General features: G+C 33.1%; 1 protein-coding gene across 3 annotated transcripts in view; it reads right to left on the bottom strand.

The window, feature by feature from the left end:
• LOC124358387 (sodium-coupled neutral amino acid transporter 9 homolog) overlaps positions 1 to 22,081 on the bottom strand; it is a 36,772-nt gene extending 14,691 nt beyond the window's left edge. For all 3 annotated transcript variants that reach the window (XM_046810689.1, XM_046810693.1, XM_046810699.1), the window contains exons 1-2: positions 21,956 to 22,081; positions 16,386 to 16,456 (exon numbers count right to left, since the gene is read on the bottom strand). In XM_046810689.1, coding sequence (XP_046666645.1) covers positions 16,386 to 16,456; positions 21,956 to 22,066 — 182 coding nt within the window. In that variant the 5' untranslated portion in view covers positions 22,067 to 22,081. The remainder of the gene's footprint in view (positions 1 to 16,385; positions 16,457 to 21,955) is intronic.
• Positions 22,082 to 22,633: the final 552 nt, after the last annotated feature.

The raw sequence follows: 22,633 nt of genomic DNA, 5'->3' as shown, positions 1-22,633 counted from the left end.
CAGCTATCTGTTGATTCAAAGCTGTTGATCCAAGAAATTCTCTATGCCCAATAGTGTGTTTAAAAATAATTATTGCATAATCGAATACCATCGATTCAGTAAAACACCCTCTTCCATCGCCACCATCAGTAATTATTGATACTAGGTTTGATAATCCATGGGCATGATTACAGTACACTGGATGTGTTCTTCTTACGATGAACAGCCGGGCAGTAAAATAGAAAAAGCGTTCAGTCTTTGGATACTACCATGAACTGCGAGCAGTACCGCATTTCCCTATAGGCCTACTAGGCCCAGGCATAGGGCGCAAAATTTTAGGGGGCGCATACATTTTAAAGTACACAAAAGAAAAAAGTTGCGGCGGCGGGTGGTGGAGCGGAAACATGTAAGGGTGAATTTGAGGCAGAGGCAGCCAGTATATAGATCCAAAAGACCTAAGATAATATCTTTAAATTGTTATTTTCATCATTGGCTGAGCGTCAGCGAAGAACAAACTAGATCTATATACTTTAAATTTTGCTTGCTTAATTTCTTTAGAGACAACACAGGATTCGATTATTTATTTATTTATTTATTTTGACTTATAAATAGCTACAGGTCATCAGTTAACCTAAATTAGCTATATTAAATAAAACAAAAATTAAACAAAAATTATACTATCCTCTAACCTAAGTGCAGTGCAAATTACAAATAAATTAATAATTATACTAGCTCAAAAAACAAAATGAACTATGTTATTCTTAACAATAGAGGAAAAAAAAACTTTCACCTTGAAATAAATAACATGCACAACATCTTAAAATTATATAAGAATTAAATTGAAAGAGCAAAATGAAACACTTCTAAACAAATAATATCTAGATTGGTTACATGAATAACATACAAAAAAAATCCTACAAATAATCCAAAAACTTAACTTATTGGTAAGAATACTAAGAAATTAAACAGATTATTACAGCTTTTCGAGTAACAGTCTCAAACTAAAGGTTTTTAATTTTCCAATAAAATCTTTTGCACTTCCTACATGTACATCAATATAAGAATGGTTGTTATTAATAAATCTAAAACTCCTAAAACAAAGAAAAATAATAATGGCTGATTGTGTTACCATCTAGGAATAAAAAACAATATTTTGGACCTTGAATGAAACTTAGGGACATAAAAGTTTTATATTTTTTAAGTAAATGTGAAACTATCAATCAGGTTATTTAGTAATTTAAATAAAAAAAAGATAGATTAAAAAAATTAGTCTTCTTGCTGAAAGTTTTTTTGAAAATTAAATAAATTTTCTTAAAGAATCAGTGGGGAAATTTCTATCACAATATGTGTTGTGTTTTTTTAGATACAAATATCTTAAAAATTTATTTTGAATAATTTCAACGGACTGAATATTTGTTAATGTATAGGGTTCCCCAAATAATTGAACAGTACTCCAATCCACTTCTAACAAAAGAAAAATATAAGGATTTGATTGCGTCAATGGATGAAAAATATTTGCATTCCTCATAACAAAACCTAGCATTTTGTAAGCCTTACTGATGGTAACGTCTAAATGTTTGTCGAACTTAAAAGAAGAATCAAACATAACTCCTAGATCTTTAATTTCTTTCAGATTTTCCAGTTTGTACCCATTTATAAAATAATTAAAAGTTCTACCCTTTTTTGATCTGGAGTAAGTCATGCAGAAACATTTTTTTACATTTAAATGTAACCTATTACAGTTACACCATTAAAAAAAGGTTATCCAGAGATTCTTGCAAGAGTTTAGAATCATACTCATTGTAAATTGGTCTGTATAGTTTTAGATCATCAGCATAAAGAAGCGGTTTTGAATTCTGTAACTTTTCAGGAAGGTCATTGATAAAAGCTATGAATAAAAGGGGTCCCAGGTTAGACCCTTGAGGCACACCTGAAGCACTTAAATACTGTTTTGATTTTAAATTTGATATTGATACATATTTGTAATCTATTTTTGAGGTAAGACTCAATAAAAAGTACAAACCCCATTGTTTAAATTCGAACTTTAACAGCTTCCTTAACAGAGAATCATGATTGACCTTATCAAAAGCTTTGGCAAAGTCCGTATATATTACATCTACCCTTCACCCATTGTCTAATTCAGCAGAAATATCCAAGGAAAACTCCATTAAATTTGAAAACAACCTGAGCGGACGTGGGAGAAACCCATGCTGCTGAGCTGACAGTCTACCTTTAATATTTGTATATATATGTTTTGTAAATTAACAGCTCAAAAACCTTGGCAAATGAATTTAATAAAAGATATTGGACGATTAATTTTCTACGTTTTCAGCTTGGCCTGACTTAAAGACAGGAACAACCTTTGCTTCTTTCCAACGTTGGGGAAAATTAAAACTTGACAAGGACAAATTAAAGAGATAGCACAGTGGTTCTGCTAAAACTTCTCCACAACCTTTTACAACATATGAAGGAATATTGTCAGGACACTGAGGACCTCCTTGATTTCATTTCATTGATAGCTTCTATGACATCTGATACCGAAAAAACTTTCTTTATTTCTTTACATAAAGACAGTTGGGTGTATTGAGTTTTTGCAAGTCATAAGCAGAGAATTCTGGTCAAACACCGAAGAGAAATATGAAGCAAAAGCATTTGGGACATCCTGCTTAATCCCTGCATTATTTTTATATTTCATGTCAGCTTGACCTAAATTATAACATGGAATATTGCGCTTGGAGCTAATGTAGTTCCAAAAATACTTTGGGTCAGTCTTTATTCTTTCTTCAACAAAAGATAAATAATTTTTATAGAGAAATCTGAATCATCGTTTTTAAGTTTAGTTCTGAGATGTTTAAACATTATATCATGGTATTTGGGAATATTTTCTCTTTTTGGACAATCTGTTCTTCAGTTTAATGTTCTTAATTATTTTCATTTGAAAACCAAATAGGATACTTTGTATTTCTACAATTGCGTTTTTTAGGCACAAACTGATCGATACATGAGAACACTGTGTTGTAAAATAATCTACTGCTTCATCGATGTACTGATTATGGTACATGTCACTCCGTAGGATTTCGCTGATCGTTAGCGAACCTTTTTACGTTGATCCTGTGGGTAACGGATGTAAAACGAGAAAATCGCAGAGTAAGTACATTTGTAATCAAACAGAGTACAAGCATATGGCATTTTAACATGTGACTTAGTAACTCATTTAGCCAACCTAACCCAACACATAAATTATCACTTGGTGAGTAAACATTTGTTATGTAAACACTACTATGAAACCTAACTTAATGAATAAGAATGTATCATGTGACAAGATATGTCGAGAAGTACTTCAAAATCTTTAGACTTTAAATTTTGCATTCTACACAGAAAAAATGAGTGCTATATTGTGCATGTCCGTTCATAGGACTTGGCTGAGCGTCATTGGTGCCTATCACTCATTAGGCTGGCACAAGTCTCTTTTGTCTTGTAAGCCAAGAGGGGGAGGGGGAGGATTAAAATGTTATCTTTGTGATATTGTCTATCACAAGCAGAACATCTGAAGAATGAAATGAGATTTAGACTTACAATTCTGTATGCAACTTCGGCGAAACCTGTTACGTGGCGTTACTCCTACCTTGTCTATAATAGGACTTACACATAAAAGAAGACCTTAAGGGACGGTCTGGCAAGCTTTCTGTGATGAGGTTCAAAGTGGATATCCGTCCCTATCACAGGGCATTCTTTGGTATGTGTCTTCCACCAGCCAGACTGACAGGAACAGTTAAAAAACATTGGTCTGAACTTGGACCGCGAGAACAGAATCTGTCTGTTGTCTTGCAAAACCTTTCATTCTTGTTACACTACATAAAAATAAGTCAAAAACATTTTAAACGATGGATTTACACTCATTGGAAGAATTGTATTTCAACATGAAGTGGTGTTCAAATTCCCTTCAGACTTTTATGATGAATGTTCTTAACCACTCTACTGATATAACCACTCATTCTTCGAGGTACAATAAACTCCTGTATTATTTTTAGCCATAAAAAGAACCAATTTGTTAGACAGTGAGTAAATCGAAGTAAAATATCTATCTATCTTTAATTTTTTCCTCTTTTACATTTTAGATTTTGAATTTACATGATGATTTAACGATCGGTATTAGCGTATTAAACTGCAAAGATAAGAACATCCTCGTGATAACTGATAAATTTATTAGGCCTCACAAATACCAACGTGCTCAAAGAGCAAAGTACTACACTAAAAAATCCGAGTTATATTGAACTACGTAACGAATTATAACCGAAGTTATCGGAAATTGATAAAACATGACTTAAAAATACTCACGGGTGGTTGAGCAGGTATGAAAGATACGGTTAGCAGTCAGAGTTGAATGCACTGACCTATGCCCCGGTGCTAGCAATAGATAGAGCATTGCCCCGCGCGCGGTCGATTGAGTTGCAATGAAATTCAAATTACTTCCTCTTTGAAATTTCTTCCGCACCTCTTCAAAGGATACAGTATTTTGTCATTTGAGAGTAATATGGTTCCCTTCTAATCGAACAAACTACTTTAATAACAAATTCATTAAATGTATTTATAGTTTAGAAGTATATAAATCGAAATCACTACATAAATTGCAACTAAAAATGTAAAAGCATGATTATACCTTTTGGGATGGGAAATGTTAGCTTTTGACACACTGTTTTACATTATAAAGCATGTTTTATTATATATCACTGAAAAGAGATATGTAACAAAAGGTTGCAAAATAACACCTCTCACAGCTCCCTAGATCAGTTAAGAGAGCTCATAGACCAATTTCAGAACGTATGTTTATATTATGTTTTTGTTGAGTTTTTGGAAACTTTACATAGCTGTATTTCAGAAACGGGCTGAGGTAAACATTAAAAGTTTGGCATTTTTCCTAGTCTCAGCACTCACTATGAGGTTACTAAATTGTAGTAAAATTTAAAATGGTGATTTACATTTTTATATAAAGTGTGTTGATTTGACATGGAAATACCCATTTGACAATACAATAATTGTAGTACAGCTGTTCTAAGTTTATTCCAGACAGGATAGAAACTGACGAAGTGGCTGGGTTAATACGCAATCTTATTATTAATCAGCCACTAAAAAAGCTCGGCGATAATTTATTCAAACTCGCTGTTGTACTGTCGTCATCGCGAGTTTCTGGAAGATTGCCAGAGGGATCATTTCCCGTTCCCGTGTCCGCGTCCCGAACTCGAGCGTTGTCATGGCAACAGGAGGCAATGACCTTGCCAGCCGCAGCCGTACTAGCCACCCCAACAACATTTTGCTTCCTCGTTTAACTCAATTTAACACGCTTTGTACGTCAGTTCACACCTGATACAACGTAATATGGTTTCTTACAACATGCCTAGACTTTATTCCGGGATCGAGCACGTAATTTTGATAACTTCTAATCGGGAATGTTTTTAGAACGGAGTGGCGTGTCATTTCCGCGATCTGGCGGGAAATCCTTGTACCAGTTAGTCTAGTCGTCGATGTGCACCGGGAACAGGACCTAGAGCAGGGCGGCTGTCGACCTGACAAACGGTAAATATTTCACATTGTAAACTTTTTCTATAAATACTTCTCAGGTGCTTTATAATCATTAAAAATAAAATACGTGTTTTAATTTTTCAAATTAGCACAAATATAGGCTAATATGACATATTATACAGACAACGATTTGATGAAACATTTTTGATTATATGCATTTTATAAAACTACCATTTTTACTAAATCAATTATTTCGTTCAACTACATTAAAAATCCGTTATGCTTGTCATAATGAGCTGACATATAAAAATTATACTCGATTTATTAAAAGCTAATGCAATAAAAATTATTAATCATATAGGCTAAGTAAAATTTACGATAATTGTGTATTCTTGGAGTAGTAATTTATGTATTATATTTTATTTCCTCGTAATTTAATACAGTATACTTAATATTGACGTTGTTTCTTAAAGCATGCTCATAAAGCAATACCCATCTTATTTAAATTTTTAAAATTAAAATTTTATTAAAATAAATTAGAGCTAATATTTTTAACATTTACTACCATCTTTACGATTTCTAGACTTTAAAAAAATTATATTGTGAGCAGTCAATATATTCATATAGTCAATATAAATCTATCCGATATAGTAGAACTGTAGTTTTTACATAAATTTATGATGTATTTTATTTATTTCCTTTAAGTTATACCATTATTTAAGAGTTTTGTTTTATTATATTTACAGACCAATATAAATAAATTAACTATTTGATTAGAGTCTGAACACTTTCTTTATGGAGCTAAAACCTTGTTCCACTAACAATGTTAAGTTTTCATACATTTGAAAACCCTTAAAAAGTTTTATAACAACTTTTAATAGTTTTAAGTTAAACTTTTCGAGGATCATGTCCTATAGCCGTGAAATCATATCTTATCTTCTCATTACATTATGTTCATTTTTTTGTAGCAGTATAAAAAATGCCTAACTCACATAAAACATACGTAACAGTTTTTAAAATTAATACTAAAAATTAATAATGTCACACGTCTTTTAGTACAGACAAACATTAACACAGACAAAAATCATGGTGAAAATGCGAAAATCTTTTAGAACAAATAAGAATAGGAATGTGTAATACTGATTTTACCAAAAGGTTTAACATAAGTATGTGTATTAACACCAATTAAACTTTGAAAATTATTTAAATCGTAAACGATTCCAACAGATGGTTTACTTTTTATTATAGACTTGACCTTAGTGAAAACCAATATTTACGATGCTAAATATGAAGAGAATAAGTACAGTTTGCGATGTAAAACATAAACAGGAAATAAGTAAGTTATAAATGGGACGGAACTAGAGTAGCGAGACCGAGGTAGTTGCAAGGTCAAGGTCGGTCAATGCCCCGTCACTCCCTCCCCCTCCCCCACCCACCATGCCACAGTCTACTTTCCCTTTCAACTCGTCGCGACGTCTTCTCCAATACCAGGACTATTTCCAACATTTTTCTTCAACTCTTATTTATTTATCTACAAACCATAACCTGGATATATTTTTACGTCATCGCAGTGTCTATTTTGAGCCTTCGGTGTCCTTGTAATTTCCATATCAGACTATTTAAATACGTTACAATACAAGCATAATATGATGAAACCATATTCGTATATAAAATCTTTATGACAATTTAGGTTCTATATAAGTTGATATTGAGCACAAATATTTCAAAATTGTTTAAATAGATTAATTATTCGCAAATAATTATAAAAATGCTGAAGTAGCTTCCATACAAAGTAATGTAACCACAATGTTCAAAAAGGGCGATTTACAAAATAGAACAATTGTAGCAACAGCCACACTTTTGGAGTTTAACAAATATAAATTACGCGTTGGCAACTGTTGTATTGCTACAAAATGAAACACTATTTTCCAGGATTTTTCCACTTTAATTTGTGTTCCCAAAGTATGAAACTCATCGGGGGAGGGGGGGGGAGGCTCGTAACCACTATAGCCCCTCTGCTGTCCTTATAAGATAACTGCTTTAATAATCTAATTTTCTCGTGGACTGATCCTAATATCTCTTCTTGGATCACAAAAACTCTTAAGGTCCATTTAAAATTAGGTTTAATTTCTAAAATATTAATCATGAAACCCACACAGCTTCACTCATACAAATATATGGTATAATTAATTTAGTGTACGTAATTGTATTCTCGTTTACGACAGTATTAATTTACTACATTACGGAAATCTTTGTTCGACAGTTGCATGTTACTTTCTCGAAGAAAAAACCAACTGTTTGGTGTATTTTAAGTAGATTTACTATTACAGTATTTAGCAGCACATGTAACGCATATATACAACGAAGTACTCTAAAATTAGAAACGAGAAGTGTACACCGATTTACATTATGTCGCTCCGACTCTGAAAGATTTTTTCTATACAAACATAATTTACTTTCCCATATATTTACACGGAATGAAAGATGAAACGATCGTTAATATAGACATTGTATTAAACTATCAGCTGTTATGTTATTTGCGCACTGCAGGATCGGTTAAAATGTGGACCAAACAAACACTGTCGAGGATGTAGCCAAAATGAAGTGGCAAAATCCTTCAGATTAAAATCCTAAATTCATTTGAAATTATTGGATGACAGACAATTTATCTGTGAATATAGATAGAGTTTACCTGAAGTCACAAACTCATTCATAAATGTAAATTATTACATTAATTCAAGTGTTAAGTTCTAGGTATGTTTTTTATGTAGAACCAAACAAAAATTCCCTATCGCTCCAATCAAAACACGGATGAACGTGAAAAAATATGGTAATGAACAATTTTATTTAATTCGCGATCACCTCTGAAGAAGATACATCTTTACTAAATTGTTACGCCACGCCCATTGGCGTATATACGGTAATGTTACTGAGATAAATTGTTTTATTAAGGCCTCATAAATGTGTACTATCTTTAAACAAATTTCTGGGTACAATTTTAATATCTGTCTTCCAAAATCTCTGAGAAGGGACTTGTGCCCCCTAAACTTACTTAATAAACAGATTTAAACTGAATAAGTTTAACAAAAACATATATGAGTAGCATCTTATTCGAAAACTACATTTATAGTCTAATCTTTAGTAAATTGTTACAGAAACGGACAACAAATAGATTCCGATAAAACTCTTTTGAATACGAGTGTTACAGTAGTACTCAGTCTAATGTACGAAATTTCTACATTTACAAGATGAGTTGTAAATCTAGTGAAGTACAATGGCACTAGATTTTTGGTTCAAACTATTATTATTTATATGCCTAGGGTTTTAGTACATATCTCGATTTACAGCATGATTTTTTAAAATTTGTATTTAAATTACTAGAAACTTCATCATACGCGAGAGAAGTCCTGTACTGTGCAGGATGAAGTTGTAAAATGAGGAAGCTATCCATGTTTTTAGAAATAAAAATAAAATATGTACAAACAACTTTTAAAAATTGCCGCCATTTTAAATATGGCGGTCAATTTTGTTTTTCCTATGGAATATCCTGTATATTATTATTTTCAACAAAAAAGATAATTTTAACAGTTTTTTTATTCTTGGTACTTTTTTATACTTCTTTCGATACCAAAAATATGAAGGCTCAAAGTATTGAGATTCAACATCGAGAAAATGACTCAAAAGTGCACCGGATACTAGTATCCAGTGCTGGAAGTCGAGTAGCCTGGCAGGTGGTATGCACTTGCACAGCACACAGTACAGTAACTGGGTCGTAAACAAGAGTCGGGTCGGAGATGGGCGGGGGATGTGGGTCAGACGGGGTGCGGAGTCGAGCCGGGGCATTGACCTCCGGACATTGACCCCAGACACAGTCGATACGGGGGTGGTGGGTGTCCCCCCCGGCCCGAGCCCCCTCACCCTCGACCGTCTTGTCAATTCGTACTGGGAATGCGGATCGCAATGAGGCCTACGACAATGAGTACAAATGGTTTTGTGTACATCGTATACGATGCGCTGCAGTGGAGAGTAGGACTGTGAAAGACGTATTATACGATGGTATTTTACCAATTAAATCGCGCTCAATAGAAAAAGTTTATTAAGGTGGCGCTACTGGTGCTGCGATGGGTTAAATTAGAACATTTCTCCTGGATCAAAAAGATACAAAATTGGAAAATTCCCCTAGGAACTGTAGGCATGTAAAGTAGCATTCATATTATCTTGTAATTAGCCCCCCGGAAATGCGGATGAAGATAACGATATGAAATTTGTACAGTTATGGATATGAAAAACGGCTTAGGAGAGTAACGTGTATTTTATTTATAAAATTCACTTTTTCCATTGCATTTATTTAAGGTGGTGCAGTCGATTTTGGGTCTAGACATTTTTTATATTAAGGTCATTCCATGCGAATTTCATCATTTTTTAATAAATTTTAATTTAATATAATGTAAGAAAAATATACATAAAAAAGTTTCTGACGATATTACATTTTTTACAAATAAAATGTACCATTCCCTGAAGCTATAATGCGTGTACATCCTACTGTAAAAATTTCACGTTTTTATCTTCAGCAGTTTTTATTTGGGCCCAATTACAAAATGCTTAAATTTCCAACTTTAACAGGAAAGCGTTTTCAGCTATCATTTCAGCAACGATTAAAGCTGCGATTTCGAAGAAAGAAACCTCATTTAAGTTCTCGAATTTATCAATCTCCAATAATTCAGAAGGAAACCAAGAATGTTATTCCACACTGCATTTTAATATTGCTCACATCCAGCACTGCAATGGAGAAATAATGTTTTGGGTATGGAATTTTACCAAATCAGATTGAAAAAGATTGAAACATAAAGTTCGTCTAATTATAGAAACTAGCCAGATCAACCACTGCAATAAAACTTCCACAAGTAGATTTTGGGTGTACCAATATCCAATAATGATCTGGCACGAAGATTGAAAGGAAAACACTTCCAATTGATTAATTGGGGTGAATGCACCTTGAAAGAAACGAGATCGCCGTATGCCAAACAAATCCCAGCCTGTTGCAATGGCTGGTTGCCAACACCTAACAAGTTCAATCACACAGATGGCAGCGATTCAAAAAAAATATGACCTTGAAAAGTCTATGCAAAGCTGTGCTACTGCCAATACTACTATTGTGTATAAATATTTGTCATACTTACATGTTTTCTACACCTTAGTTAAGTTCCAATTCACCTTCCTCTTAGTGCAGCTTCTGGGATCTTACGCTGTTACAGACTTGACTCATGAAATCTGAGTCATGATCGTCTGAAGAGATCCAAAAAAGTCGGCAACAAAGAAGCTTGGAACGAAATCGTTACATCGTTTTGAAATTAGACACACATAGACCACAAAATATAGCGTAACATAGGTAAAGAGGTAGGCTTAGAGATCGTGTCTATCACATCGTAGTCAACTCAATTATGCACCTGATGAGGCAATGGGAATACCTCTTCACCTATATTCCATTATATGTTGTGGTTTAGGTGTCTCTGATGTCGAAAGAATGTAACGAGTTCATTTTGAGCATCTTCATCGTCGACCTTTTTTGTTTTCTTCAGACGAACACGACTCCAGATTTCATGAGTCAAGTCTGTAACAGCGTCATATACATATGTATATATACATATACATATGTATATACACTGCACTAAGAGGAAGGTAAACTGGAGCTAAACTCAACATTCATATTTGCCCTGCCGAAACACTGGTTCAGATACAACACGTATGAATTTTTCTAAGTATTGATTTTTAAAATTGTATAAAATAGAAACTTGATGACGTTAATATTTTTGACGTGACAACGTCTTAAATTAGGTTGCGGCTCGGAGTCACTCATGAAAAAGTGTAACGCCCGGTAACGTTACGATGCCCGTCCAGTGGGTCCGCCGCACGGGATCCGCACGGGATAAAGCAGATAACTGTGGGTCCGCCGCACGGGATAAAGCAGATAACTATGTTTATTCGTGAAAATGTGGAGTGCTTAGATTCGTCATTTACAACAACTACAACAATAAAGGTAAATAATTGTACACTGATATTTCATTATCGTAAACTATGATTGATTGATTAATTGTTAGATTGACACAAAAGTTGAGAAACTGAGTTTATAGGTTATGTCATACTATTGACAAATGTTGATAGTGTTAAGTAAATTATTAGTTTAAATCACTCTGCAATCAATCGTAATTCAGTCGATTGAGAAGAAACAGCGCGTATTGCTAGTCAAACATTTAAAATAACAAATTATAACCTCTAACCTGTCATAACAGTGCGACCAAACAAACGAACTAAACCGACCAATCACCACGCGCGGAGTTAGAATTTAACTGTGTTTAGCAAGAATTTCAAATTCCAATTTTAGTAAATGTTTTATTCAACTTTACCATTTACAATAACAAATTTTAATTAATTTCAAATTATGTACAATGTTTTAGTAAACAAAATATATTTCTATAGTTAAAATTTGTGCAATTCTTATTTTCATTCAATTCCTTGTTCCTATTGTGCAATTTAATAATATTCATATCAATAAATATTCTACCGAGAAAAAGACGTTGTCACGTAAAATCTTCGCCCGTAAAACCGACTTTACAGGCAACCATAATTTTTTGTATTTACATTTAAGACATGTCAAATCAAGGCTAAACCTCATAAAATTGTCAACTGGAACTAGACAAATTCAAAACTTGCAGGACACCGTCATTGAAACAAGACTAAACATTTGATTGTATTGTATTAGCTACACGAGAGTTAACTCATCTAACTCTAAACAAAGAGAAGAATTAGCAATAATTTTATACAGAATTATCTACATTCAACAAAAAGCTCATTACATCAAAGTTGTATTATATTAGTTAAGCTTTGTTTTGCAACTTTGTATTATTTAACACTGGCTTTGTATTAATATTAATAACTCTTTCGTTTTAAAGAGATAACCTCAAAATAATATTGGAAGGAAGTATTGGAACCTCAAAATAATATTGGATGGAAGTATTGGGTAATTTAGTATTCTAGTGATACCATTTGATAAGGAAACTGTAGGATTCTATACGTTTCTTGATACTTTACAATTGTTTTCAAACTTTGCTAGATAAAACTGCTATCTCAAGATGGCGTAATATAATACAATGAACAGTAAGTTATATACAGTTTCAATTAGTATGAAGATTAATCGAATTTTAGTCATTACATGATGTGGAGTAATTATATTTGGCTATTTTGGTGAAATTGAATGTACATTAAAAGCATAGTTGTATAGTTGTAAATAGCTACTGCATATATATATATATATATATATATATATATATATATATATATATATACATATATACTATATATATATATAGAGAGCACAACTGTTTATTTGATACATAAATAGTTAGCAACAAATACAAATTCCAGACTGTTATAACTTTGTTTGAATTACGCAGAATTCAAGAAATTATATTACACTGGCTGAAATTTCGTAAAGGAAACTGTGATAATGAATCGATCAATTAATAAAATAAAACGCATTGAATATGCATTACTAAATAATAAAATACAAAAATAAACACAAGAGTATTTAGTGCCATTATAAAGTTGTCCTAATGCACTTAGCCCAAAAGTGTATTATATTATGTAGGCTATTAGTATTTAAATGAAAAATAAACCCCTTATTAAAAATGTATTACATTGTAAAGACAGGTGTATCGACAGTAAGCCATCTTCGCGATGTATAATCACTAACTTCTAAAGCCATAAATAAAAAACAAGTAAATATATATATATATATATATATATATATATATATATATATATATATATATATATATATATATATATACAGGGTGAGTCGGAAATATGGTAAAATATTTTAAGATGTGATTGTAGAGCTAAAAATAAGAAAAAAATGTTAAATAAAGGTAGGTCCGGAAACGCTCCATTACTGAATAATGGCTGGCGAAAGATTTTGCTTTGTTTTCAGTTCACCTGATGAAATTACGTGATTCTGAAAGGTTTTGTTCTTACTTTTTAACTCAAATAAGATGGATGTATAAAGAAAATCACCTGAAAAATCAAATAAAACCACTCTAGAGGTTGTAGTGTGAACAGTTTTTGAGAAAAAGTATGAAATTTGCAAAAAATCTAATAACAAAGATACCATCTTAAATGTTTGAAGTCGAATAACATTGTTAAATGACCAATATACAATTTGTTTTTTCCTAATACAGATTGTAGAGAATTTAATTCTGAAAACAACCATAATAGTTAACTAGATGTGTAAAAAAGTTATGAAATTGACTCCTCACGTATTACACTACACAGCAATGTTTTGCTGTTTTATAATAAGAAATGAATATCAGATTGGTAATGCTGGTAATAATTAATTATTCAATCAAAAACTGTTTAAACATAAAAAAAAATCAGCTTGGCATGATTATGACACCTCATTGTTGAACAAAACAGCAAACTGTAAAGATACTATGTGCCTGTGTTAAGTGCTTTAACCAGTTATTTCCATCAATTTTATTAGTGATTTTGTGTTGTGTGTTTAATTTATTATTACAAATGGAAGGTAATATTCATCTGTATTCAAACTCTGATTTAGAAGACATGAATTTTAATGTATGGTTTGGGACGCTGCAATAGTACTGCAGCAAGACGTCTGTCTAGCAAGAGAACTTTCCTAACCGCAGGTGTCAAAGCGCAAGATTTTTGCCACTGTTCATGAACGCCTATCTGAAACAGGTTCTTTGAAGTCTTCGGAGCATAGTGATGCAGTCATCGCCTGATCATGTAGGACTGTTGAATTAGAAGAGTTGGATCTTAATAAAATTTCTGATTATCCTGAAAAGAGCACTAGAGAATTGTCACTACAGTTCAATGTCAGCCAATCTAGTATTCGGAGAATACTACACGAGTACCAGTTACCACTTCCAGCATGTTCAAGCAACTCCATGATCCAGCAACTCTTTTGCCACAAGACTACGCTCCCCATGTTGTTTTTTTTCGATGGCTTCTGTTAAAATGTGCTGATCCAAACTTTTTGAATACAATTTTGTTTACCAATGAGGCTCACTTTACAAGAAAAGCTATAATTAACTTCCATAACAATCACATTTGGGCAGACATAAATCCTCACGGTATCAAACCTAATCGCCCACATCAGTTTTCAGTAAATGTTTGGGTTGGAATATTAGCAGATCATTTTGTCATATTCGTGCTTCCTGCCAGGCATAATGGCGTGGTGTACTTGAACTTTTTAAGAGACGAACTACCTAACCTGCTTGATGACGTACCTCTCAATTTGCGCCAAAACATGTGGTTTGTGCATGACGGGTACCTGCGCACTACTCTATGGCTGTTCGTGGACACCTAAATGAGAGTTTCACAAATCAATCGATAGGCCGAGGTGGACCAGTTTCATGGCCAGCAAGATCACCGGACTTAAATCCTTTGCAATTTTTACCTTTGGGGACATTTCAAAACATTATTTTACTCTTCCCCAATAGATACCATTGAAGAACTCCGATTAAACGTTTCTAATGGAATAGAAACCATTAAGCAGACACCTGGAGTTTTTGAACGGGTCCGAAACTTGATGAGAACGCGTGCATTTTGAACAATGGAGGTCATTTAGAGCATCCTTTTTAAACTTCCGGTGGGACTAAAAGCGATTGTAGATGTTTATTGTATTTAAAAACAAATTTTGAACTAAAAGTGTTTATTTTTCACCAGCTGTTACCAATCAGATACTCATTCCTTATTATAAAACAGCAAAACATTGCTGTGTAGTGTAATACGTGAGGAGACAATTTCATAACTCTTTTACAAATTTAGTTAACTTTGTTTATTATGGTTGTTTTCAGAATTAAATTCTCTACAATCTGTATTAGGAAAAAACAATTTGTTTATTGGTCATTTCACAATGTTATTCGACATCAAACATTCAAGACGGTAATTTTGTTATTAGATTTTTTGCAAATTTCATACTTTTTCTCAAAAACTGTTCACACTACAACCTCTAGAGTGGTTTTTATTTGATTTTTCAGGTGATTTTCTTTATACATCCATCTTATTTGAGTTAAAAAGTAAGAAAAAAACCTTTCAGAATCACTAAATTTCACCAGGTGAACTGAAAACAAAGCAAAATCTTTCGCCAGCCATTACTCAGTAATGGAGCGTTTCCGGACCTAACTTTATTTAACATTTTTTTCTTATTTTTAGCTCTACAATCACGTCTTAAAATATTTTACCATATTTCTGACTCATCCTGTATATATATATTTAATCAAAATTACAACGTCACTATAGCCTAAGAACACGTTTTAAAGTTCATATATAACTTTAAAACGTGTTCTTATAGTGACGTTGTAATTTTGATCAGTTTTTATATTGAATTTTTTTCTTCAAAATTTGCCATTTGTTTATTTAAAGATTTTAAATTGTTAACCTTAACGCCCAAACGTATGCCTGTACAATATAATACATTTTTACTAAGAGTTTTTGTTTTATTTTTATATGTTTATAAAGATAACTCTTCGAAGTCAGTGCCTTAGATTTTTGTAATTGTCTGTAGTTTATAAGATTGAAAAAAGGTTTCACTGTATGATACTCTTCCATCAAAAATCACCGCTGCCCAATTTGCCTTTGATCCCTGTCCCGGGCCATAAAAAGTGCGTGGGCATGAAAATATTAATTATGTGTTTGTGTGCAAGGTATGCGATTTATAACTTAGGATGAGTATGGCCGTTGTTCATTCAGCAGTGTATTACATAAGATAGATTTAATGGCCGCAACATCAGTAAATAAAAATATGCAGAAAATTGCCCGAGGCCACTCTAAACAGTCTACGCCCCTGGTGAAGAAACAAATGTACTTACATGGTGACTAGACTGCTCTGTTTCCGTGGTTCTGAAGCTATAATAGGCGGTGATTGTTTCGACTCGGTCACCTGTGAAAGTCATAGTATTTCATGAAGAACAAGCAAAGCAATTGTGATAAAGTAATAGAATAGTATGTATTATTAGTGACGAAAGGCGAATAGCGGAACTAGAGCATCCTGCACCAAAATAGTCCTATGCAGTTTGAAGTGGTGTTGTCACATCGCTGATTGTGGCATTTGATACATTGGCAAATAAAAGTTTAATTAATAAATAATTATAGGATAAAGTATATAGTAAGATATTTTGGGATAAGAAATAGATTTTTCAAAACGTAAGTAAATTATAAAATGTAATTTCTCAAGAAAGGGTCCGCGAAGGTAGGAATGGTACAGAAAGACAGCTGTTTATCAGGAAGTCGACAACGATAACTGGTTACAATAGGGGCAGAACTGAAAATTAATATCTCTAGCCATGTGATTGGATGATCGGACGCCAATGAAGGACGTTGGCGATGAGGTAGTTTTGGTTACGGAAGGGGTCGGTATATAAACTGCGACTCGCAAATCTCGGGGTCTTTTTCCCACGTATAATTTTAGTGGTACAGCCTTTCTTTTGTGCAAATCCATTCTGCGAGGAATTTTACGTAAGTAGAAAATTGATAGTCGAATTACGATTTTCGTATTGAAAATTTGTATTCAACTAATTTTAGCTCTCTTTTACAGGGAATATTTTATTATATTGATACAAAGGAATTAAGAAGGAGTCGGGGCGTACTTAATTATTACATTTGAGAAATTAAATTTTTTAATTTACCTACGTTTTGACAAATCCACTTATATTCTAAAATAGTTTCTTATATATTTCTCCCACAACTATTAAATAATTAAATTTTTATTTGCCAACTGCAAATGCTACACTGACCATCACTGACAAAGTACGTTAGTAGCCTATGTTTGTGGTGACAAATAATGATGTTTGCTTATTGCAACATATGTGGAGACGGATCAGTAATTTTCCACACAAGTAAAACTGGCAACAGTGTTGGATGCGGGGTGAAGGGGGGATTAAAACGCAACAGCCACCATCAGACTATTTTGGTATGGACTTCTATAGTAACAAAATGGCCCTGTAATATTTGTTATTTTTCAACATGGGATCGTTGAGGCAAAACGTAATATGGAGGTATTAAGAGAGATCTCGTCGATATTGGCAATACTTATGTCAATATCTTAGTGATATTCACGTTCTCTCATTTCTTTTATTAAGAGTCGGCTGCACTTAAGGGGCCATCTTGTTTTTACTCCTATAAGAACTCTCGTGCACTTTCACGACCTTATTTTAGTCGTAGAATTACAGGAAATGTCTCATTTTAAACATTCAAGTAATACGGATCCGATCGCTGTTCAGTTTTTAATATTTTTATGAGTTATTTAGAAGAAATTCTCGTACTTTTTTGAACTTACCCGTTTAAATATTTAAAAGCATACACATAAATCGTATGGTTACGTATGAATTATATCTTCAAAATAAATGATCTCCTGTAACGCAGCGATAAAGAATAAGGGTGTAAAAATGCATGAGGTTCAGCATTGTTCTTTTGGGGGAAAATGTAAAGGTTTTTTACAGCCGGCTCTCAACTATTCACAAAAAAATAAGTTACCTGTAGAGAGGACTACACATGGCACACACACTCATTCTATACATCATACATCTCACGCTATCCGTGATCTCAGTTGATTTAAGCTCTCTCAAGAAGCAGAGAAAGGACACAACAAATCTGAATATTACTACTAAACTATTCAAATACTTGACAAATTAGGTAAATCTTTAAGTTTTAAGACATAGTAACAACTTGTAATTGATAATACATAATAGTAATTTTCTCTACTGAAAATTACTTAAATTTACCACAGAATGATATGCGCGTGAATCAGATGATATTGATAATTTCTTACAACTTGGTATTATTCGAAACAAAAGTACGTCATTTTATACTTGTTTGTCACCTTGTTTTTGTGTGTTTGTCAACCTTGTGTCACCTCTGTTGAGGGATGACAGAGGTTACAAGACATCATAAAAAGCTATTACGGAATATTGTGTACCGTAACAGATTTATAATCAGAAGGTGTTCTGATTGTGTACAGTACATATGGATCCGCAGTTGTGTGGATTTACAAGAGTTTTAACGCAAAAGTGACGAATGAGTAGCCACGGAATGTCGCGGCTAAAACCGCAGCACACTCAACTGTGTATTTCAGTATGTGCCGCAATGTAGGCGCTTCACTCTTTATCACTAAACACCAAAGTCCTGATTGGTTCATCACATACTCTACTCTTCCTTACCTAAAGAGGTTATATTTACCACGCGTACATTTGGGAATTATGTAAAAAGACTTTAAGATTATTATTATTTATTTAAATTAAAATGTATAACACTATTAAAATCTCGATATTTTAACATTATTCTAATGGGCAACGTTTTATGTTAAAAGTCAAGTATAGAATCAAACGGAAGAAATTATGTAAAATATCAAAATCGGGGTAGGGTACGATAAACGGACCCGTTTTATTATATAGAAATTGGCAAATGTTATTACTCAATCGTAACCATCGATATAATCAATCGGTACTGATTCATTATTTTGAACTATTAACTTAAATCATCTATATCAACAGCTTTAAACACTCTAAAATAATACACGTAGGATAATATTTCAATTTTACATAAGTAATTCTGATTATTAAAAATGGCAGTCAATTTTAGAAAAATACACGACGTTGCTTTTTCGTGGCTTCAACATCAACATGTTGGACTCGTACCGAAAAACCCATTATGTGAAATTTGTGGGAAAGAAACAACTGTAACTGTGAGAGGAGTAAATATGGTCGTCTTCAGTTTTCCTAATTTTGGTTATAATAATTTGTTTGATCACTGTAAATATTAAATTCATATTTTAATTTAAAACATATGATTGTTATTGAGGACTAAAAGTACTTTTATATCGATTGATAGTCTAGGATTTGAGATGCGAATATTAGGTATCAATGACTATATTCTTCGATATAAAAAACCAGGTCCGCTTATCGTACCCTACCCCAAAATCGTAATAACAAATTGTGATGTTTATCAGCTATGTATTTTTCTTAGAAATAAATCAAGCCAGTATTTAAAACGCTGGTTTATTAATGGCATCAGATGTCCAGTAGTACTAACAGCTGATGGCAAGAAATACGTTTTTTTTGTAAGTGGATTACAAATTTAATTACTATTTATTTTCTAACAGCCACCGAGGAACAACTAAGGTAATTTGAGAAAAACCTTACCTGTATTTAAATTTTGCGAACGTGTAATACACAACTGATTCTATACAATCTTAAATATTGTTTAATAAATCGAATTACGTACATCTTAAAACTAAGATTATGAAAACTTGAAAATCAAACAAAACCTACAGGGTACAAAACTTTTGGTGACCCAAAATTAATTGGAGACCAAGAATTTGCAGAGCAGAAAGTCCGATTGTTGCCAATATTAACCATGAATTTCCAGGCATAATACGACGGATATCCAGAAAGTATATTACGTTTCGCTCTGTAGCTGCTAGGGGCGGGACTATCATGGCCATTTTGATGTCACGGCGTTTTCCGTTCATGGCTATCCAGCCGTGCTAGTGAGAGGTTACTGTCGTAAACGTGTTAATAAGATCAAAACAAGACAAGCGTAAATGAAAGTTATGTTCTAAAATTTAGGTTTTTTTCACGACAACGTTCGACCACAGGCGGCAAATTGGACTCGAGAAGTGTTAGAAAGTTTTTATGTGGGAGGTTTTTCCACATCCGCCTTACAGTCCGAACCTTGCACTCAGCGAGTACCACCTGTTTCCAGCAATAACGATCTGGCTTGCGACGCAGAGTACATATTGATGACGTGGAACTGCAGGAGGGTGTGACTCTCTGGTTAAAGACTCAGCGGCAGAATTTTATAACGTTAGAATTTCAAAACTAGTTCACTGCTATGACAAGTGCCTAAATTTGTATGGTGACTATGTTGAAAAATTGTATTTTAGTGTCACTTTCAAATGTATATATGTTACAATTTTTTGAAGTTACTACTTCTTTTGGCGGGCTATGGTTGTATTTTTTGCATGGGAAAAAACTGTCTTTTCGGGACACGGAACGTACGTAACGTCACGCTTGTTCGGTCTGTATTATCTAGGGACGGGAGGAGAATTTTTGTAAGAATAATTTTTTTGTGGTTTAGTTTAAATTTTTCAAACTTTTATCTCTTACGTTAGATGTTGTTTTTTCCAACTGTGTCTTCCGTGTTGCTTTATTAGGAATGGTGCTAAAAGGTAGACAAATAGGAGTAGGCTATATCCTTTTTCTTGGTTGTTTTCATTATTATCTAAATATTGATTGTATTTGACAATAAATCGTGTTATCTTTTTTAAATTGTGTTGGGACCATGTTTTAATGCCAAATCTATAACTATTTTATTTTTATGTTCGACATAACATTTATCCATCGGAAGTTTTGTTAACCTATTCACTTTTGAGTTTAATGCTGTTATTTTATGATTCTAAAGGTTGATAGAGAACATTTTGGGATAAGAAGGTCGGTTTGATATAGTATTCTGAATATTTTGAATTTATGATTTGTCTACCGTTTTCCTTCGTTAGGCTTTTGTCAAGTCGAGAAAGTTGGTTTTTGTGTTTAAATTTATTTACCAAATGTAAGCGTTGTTTAGTAATTTTTAATTTATCACCTTTTAAACATGTGTGAAATTTTTCACTATAAGCTTTCACATTATTTTTTAATTGGTCTGTTTTCAGTTCAGTTTTAATTAGCTCATGTATAAAATTGTGACGAAGAGGGTCTTACATGTCTTTGTCTTTATGCCTAATTGCTACAACTATATCTATAAGCTGATCTTCGATTGTGCGTGATTTGTGATCAAGGCTTATGTTGTACTTTAAAAATATTCCTACAATTTCCATTTTCTCTTCGAACCTTTCCAATATACATCTACCTACTTCCTCCGACTGAACCGGAAGGACTATTTTATACTATAAATATCTTAATACTAATATATGTCTTTCGAGTCACTAAGAACTGATGAGTTAGAGATAATATCTTACATTGAGTTGAATTCATACATTTTTTGGAGAAATAAATTTGAAAGCAAAAAGTTCTACGACAAATAATGTTATAATTTTGTCCCAGGAAAGTTGAAGATAGTTCTTTGAAACCAATAATTGTTAAGGACAATTTCATTATGAGGGCAGATTCTAAAGAATTTCAAATAAATTTCAGTATATTTTAACTACAGACCAATATTAATATATATTTTAATGCAACAAATATTGTTGTGCTCTTTAATATCTACTGTACTAGGGCCAGTAAGAGAGTTTTTTGGTTTTAAATTAAGTTTGCCGTGTTTTTAAAATGTTAAAGATTAAGTAAAGGTGAAATAGTTCAATGCGGCAAAAATATAAATGGCAAGTAAGCAAATCGGAGTTTCTCGAACATTTAACCAATTCTAATGGCATTAGAAAATTCTGGCATACCTCGATTTCTTCGGAGACATCGACTTCGGATATCGCGGGGTTAACTATCATGTTGAATGAGAAAAACTTTGGAATTTTAAAACCTGTACGGGGAGGCCTCTCAGCTTCCATGGTGCCAACCGACGTCGATGCTCAATCAGCGATGAACAATACCCACGATATGTGCTCGTCCAGCTCACAATACCTACCTTTATACCCAATTTAACACGGTGGCACGTTTTATGAACTAGCTGCCAATACAACTGCAATGTATTACATTCAGTAATGCCTGTGTCTGATTAGTGAACCGATGATGAATTTACGGACAATAAGCTACGTGACTTCTGGTCTGTTCGTGCTTTCTTCGGAATCTGTACTCATTAAGAATGGTAGCATAGTGTAATGTAGGGACAAGTGATTTCTCGTTGTTACAGCAAAGCATAATTTGCTTGTCAGTGTGTTTTTATTTGAAAGCACGAGTATCTAACAATGCTTAGAGAAAAACTACTGCCTTATCAGTGTAATCCATAAAGCCAAAGTATGATGTCTGATCCAATTTACGTCTTCAACGCGGTGATTCTCAGTAATTGATTCCTCCATAACTGATTGACTCATCTGGACCCTTAAAGTGACTTTTAAAAATGGTTTTCAATGAGAAACATTTTGCATAATTATGCGAGTATTATTTAATTCTCTCCT

Source organism: Homalodisca vitripennis, chromosome 1 (assembly GCF_021130785.1).
Source record: "Homalodisca vitripennis isolate AUS2020 chromosome 1, UT_GWSS_2.1, whole genome shotgun sequence".
Classification (NCBI taxonomy): Eukaryota; Metazoa; Arthropoda; class Insecta; order Hemiptera; family Cicadellidae; genus Homalodisca; species Homalodisca vitripennis.
The sequence above is the reverse complement of the archived record's forward strand: the minus strand, read 5'-3'. Positions and strand labels throughout refer to the sequence as shown.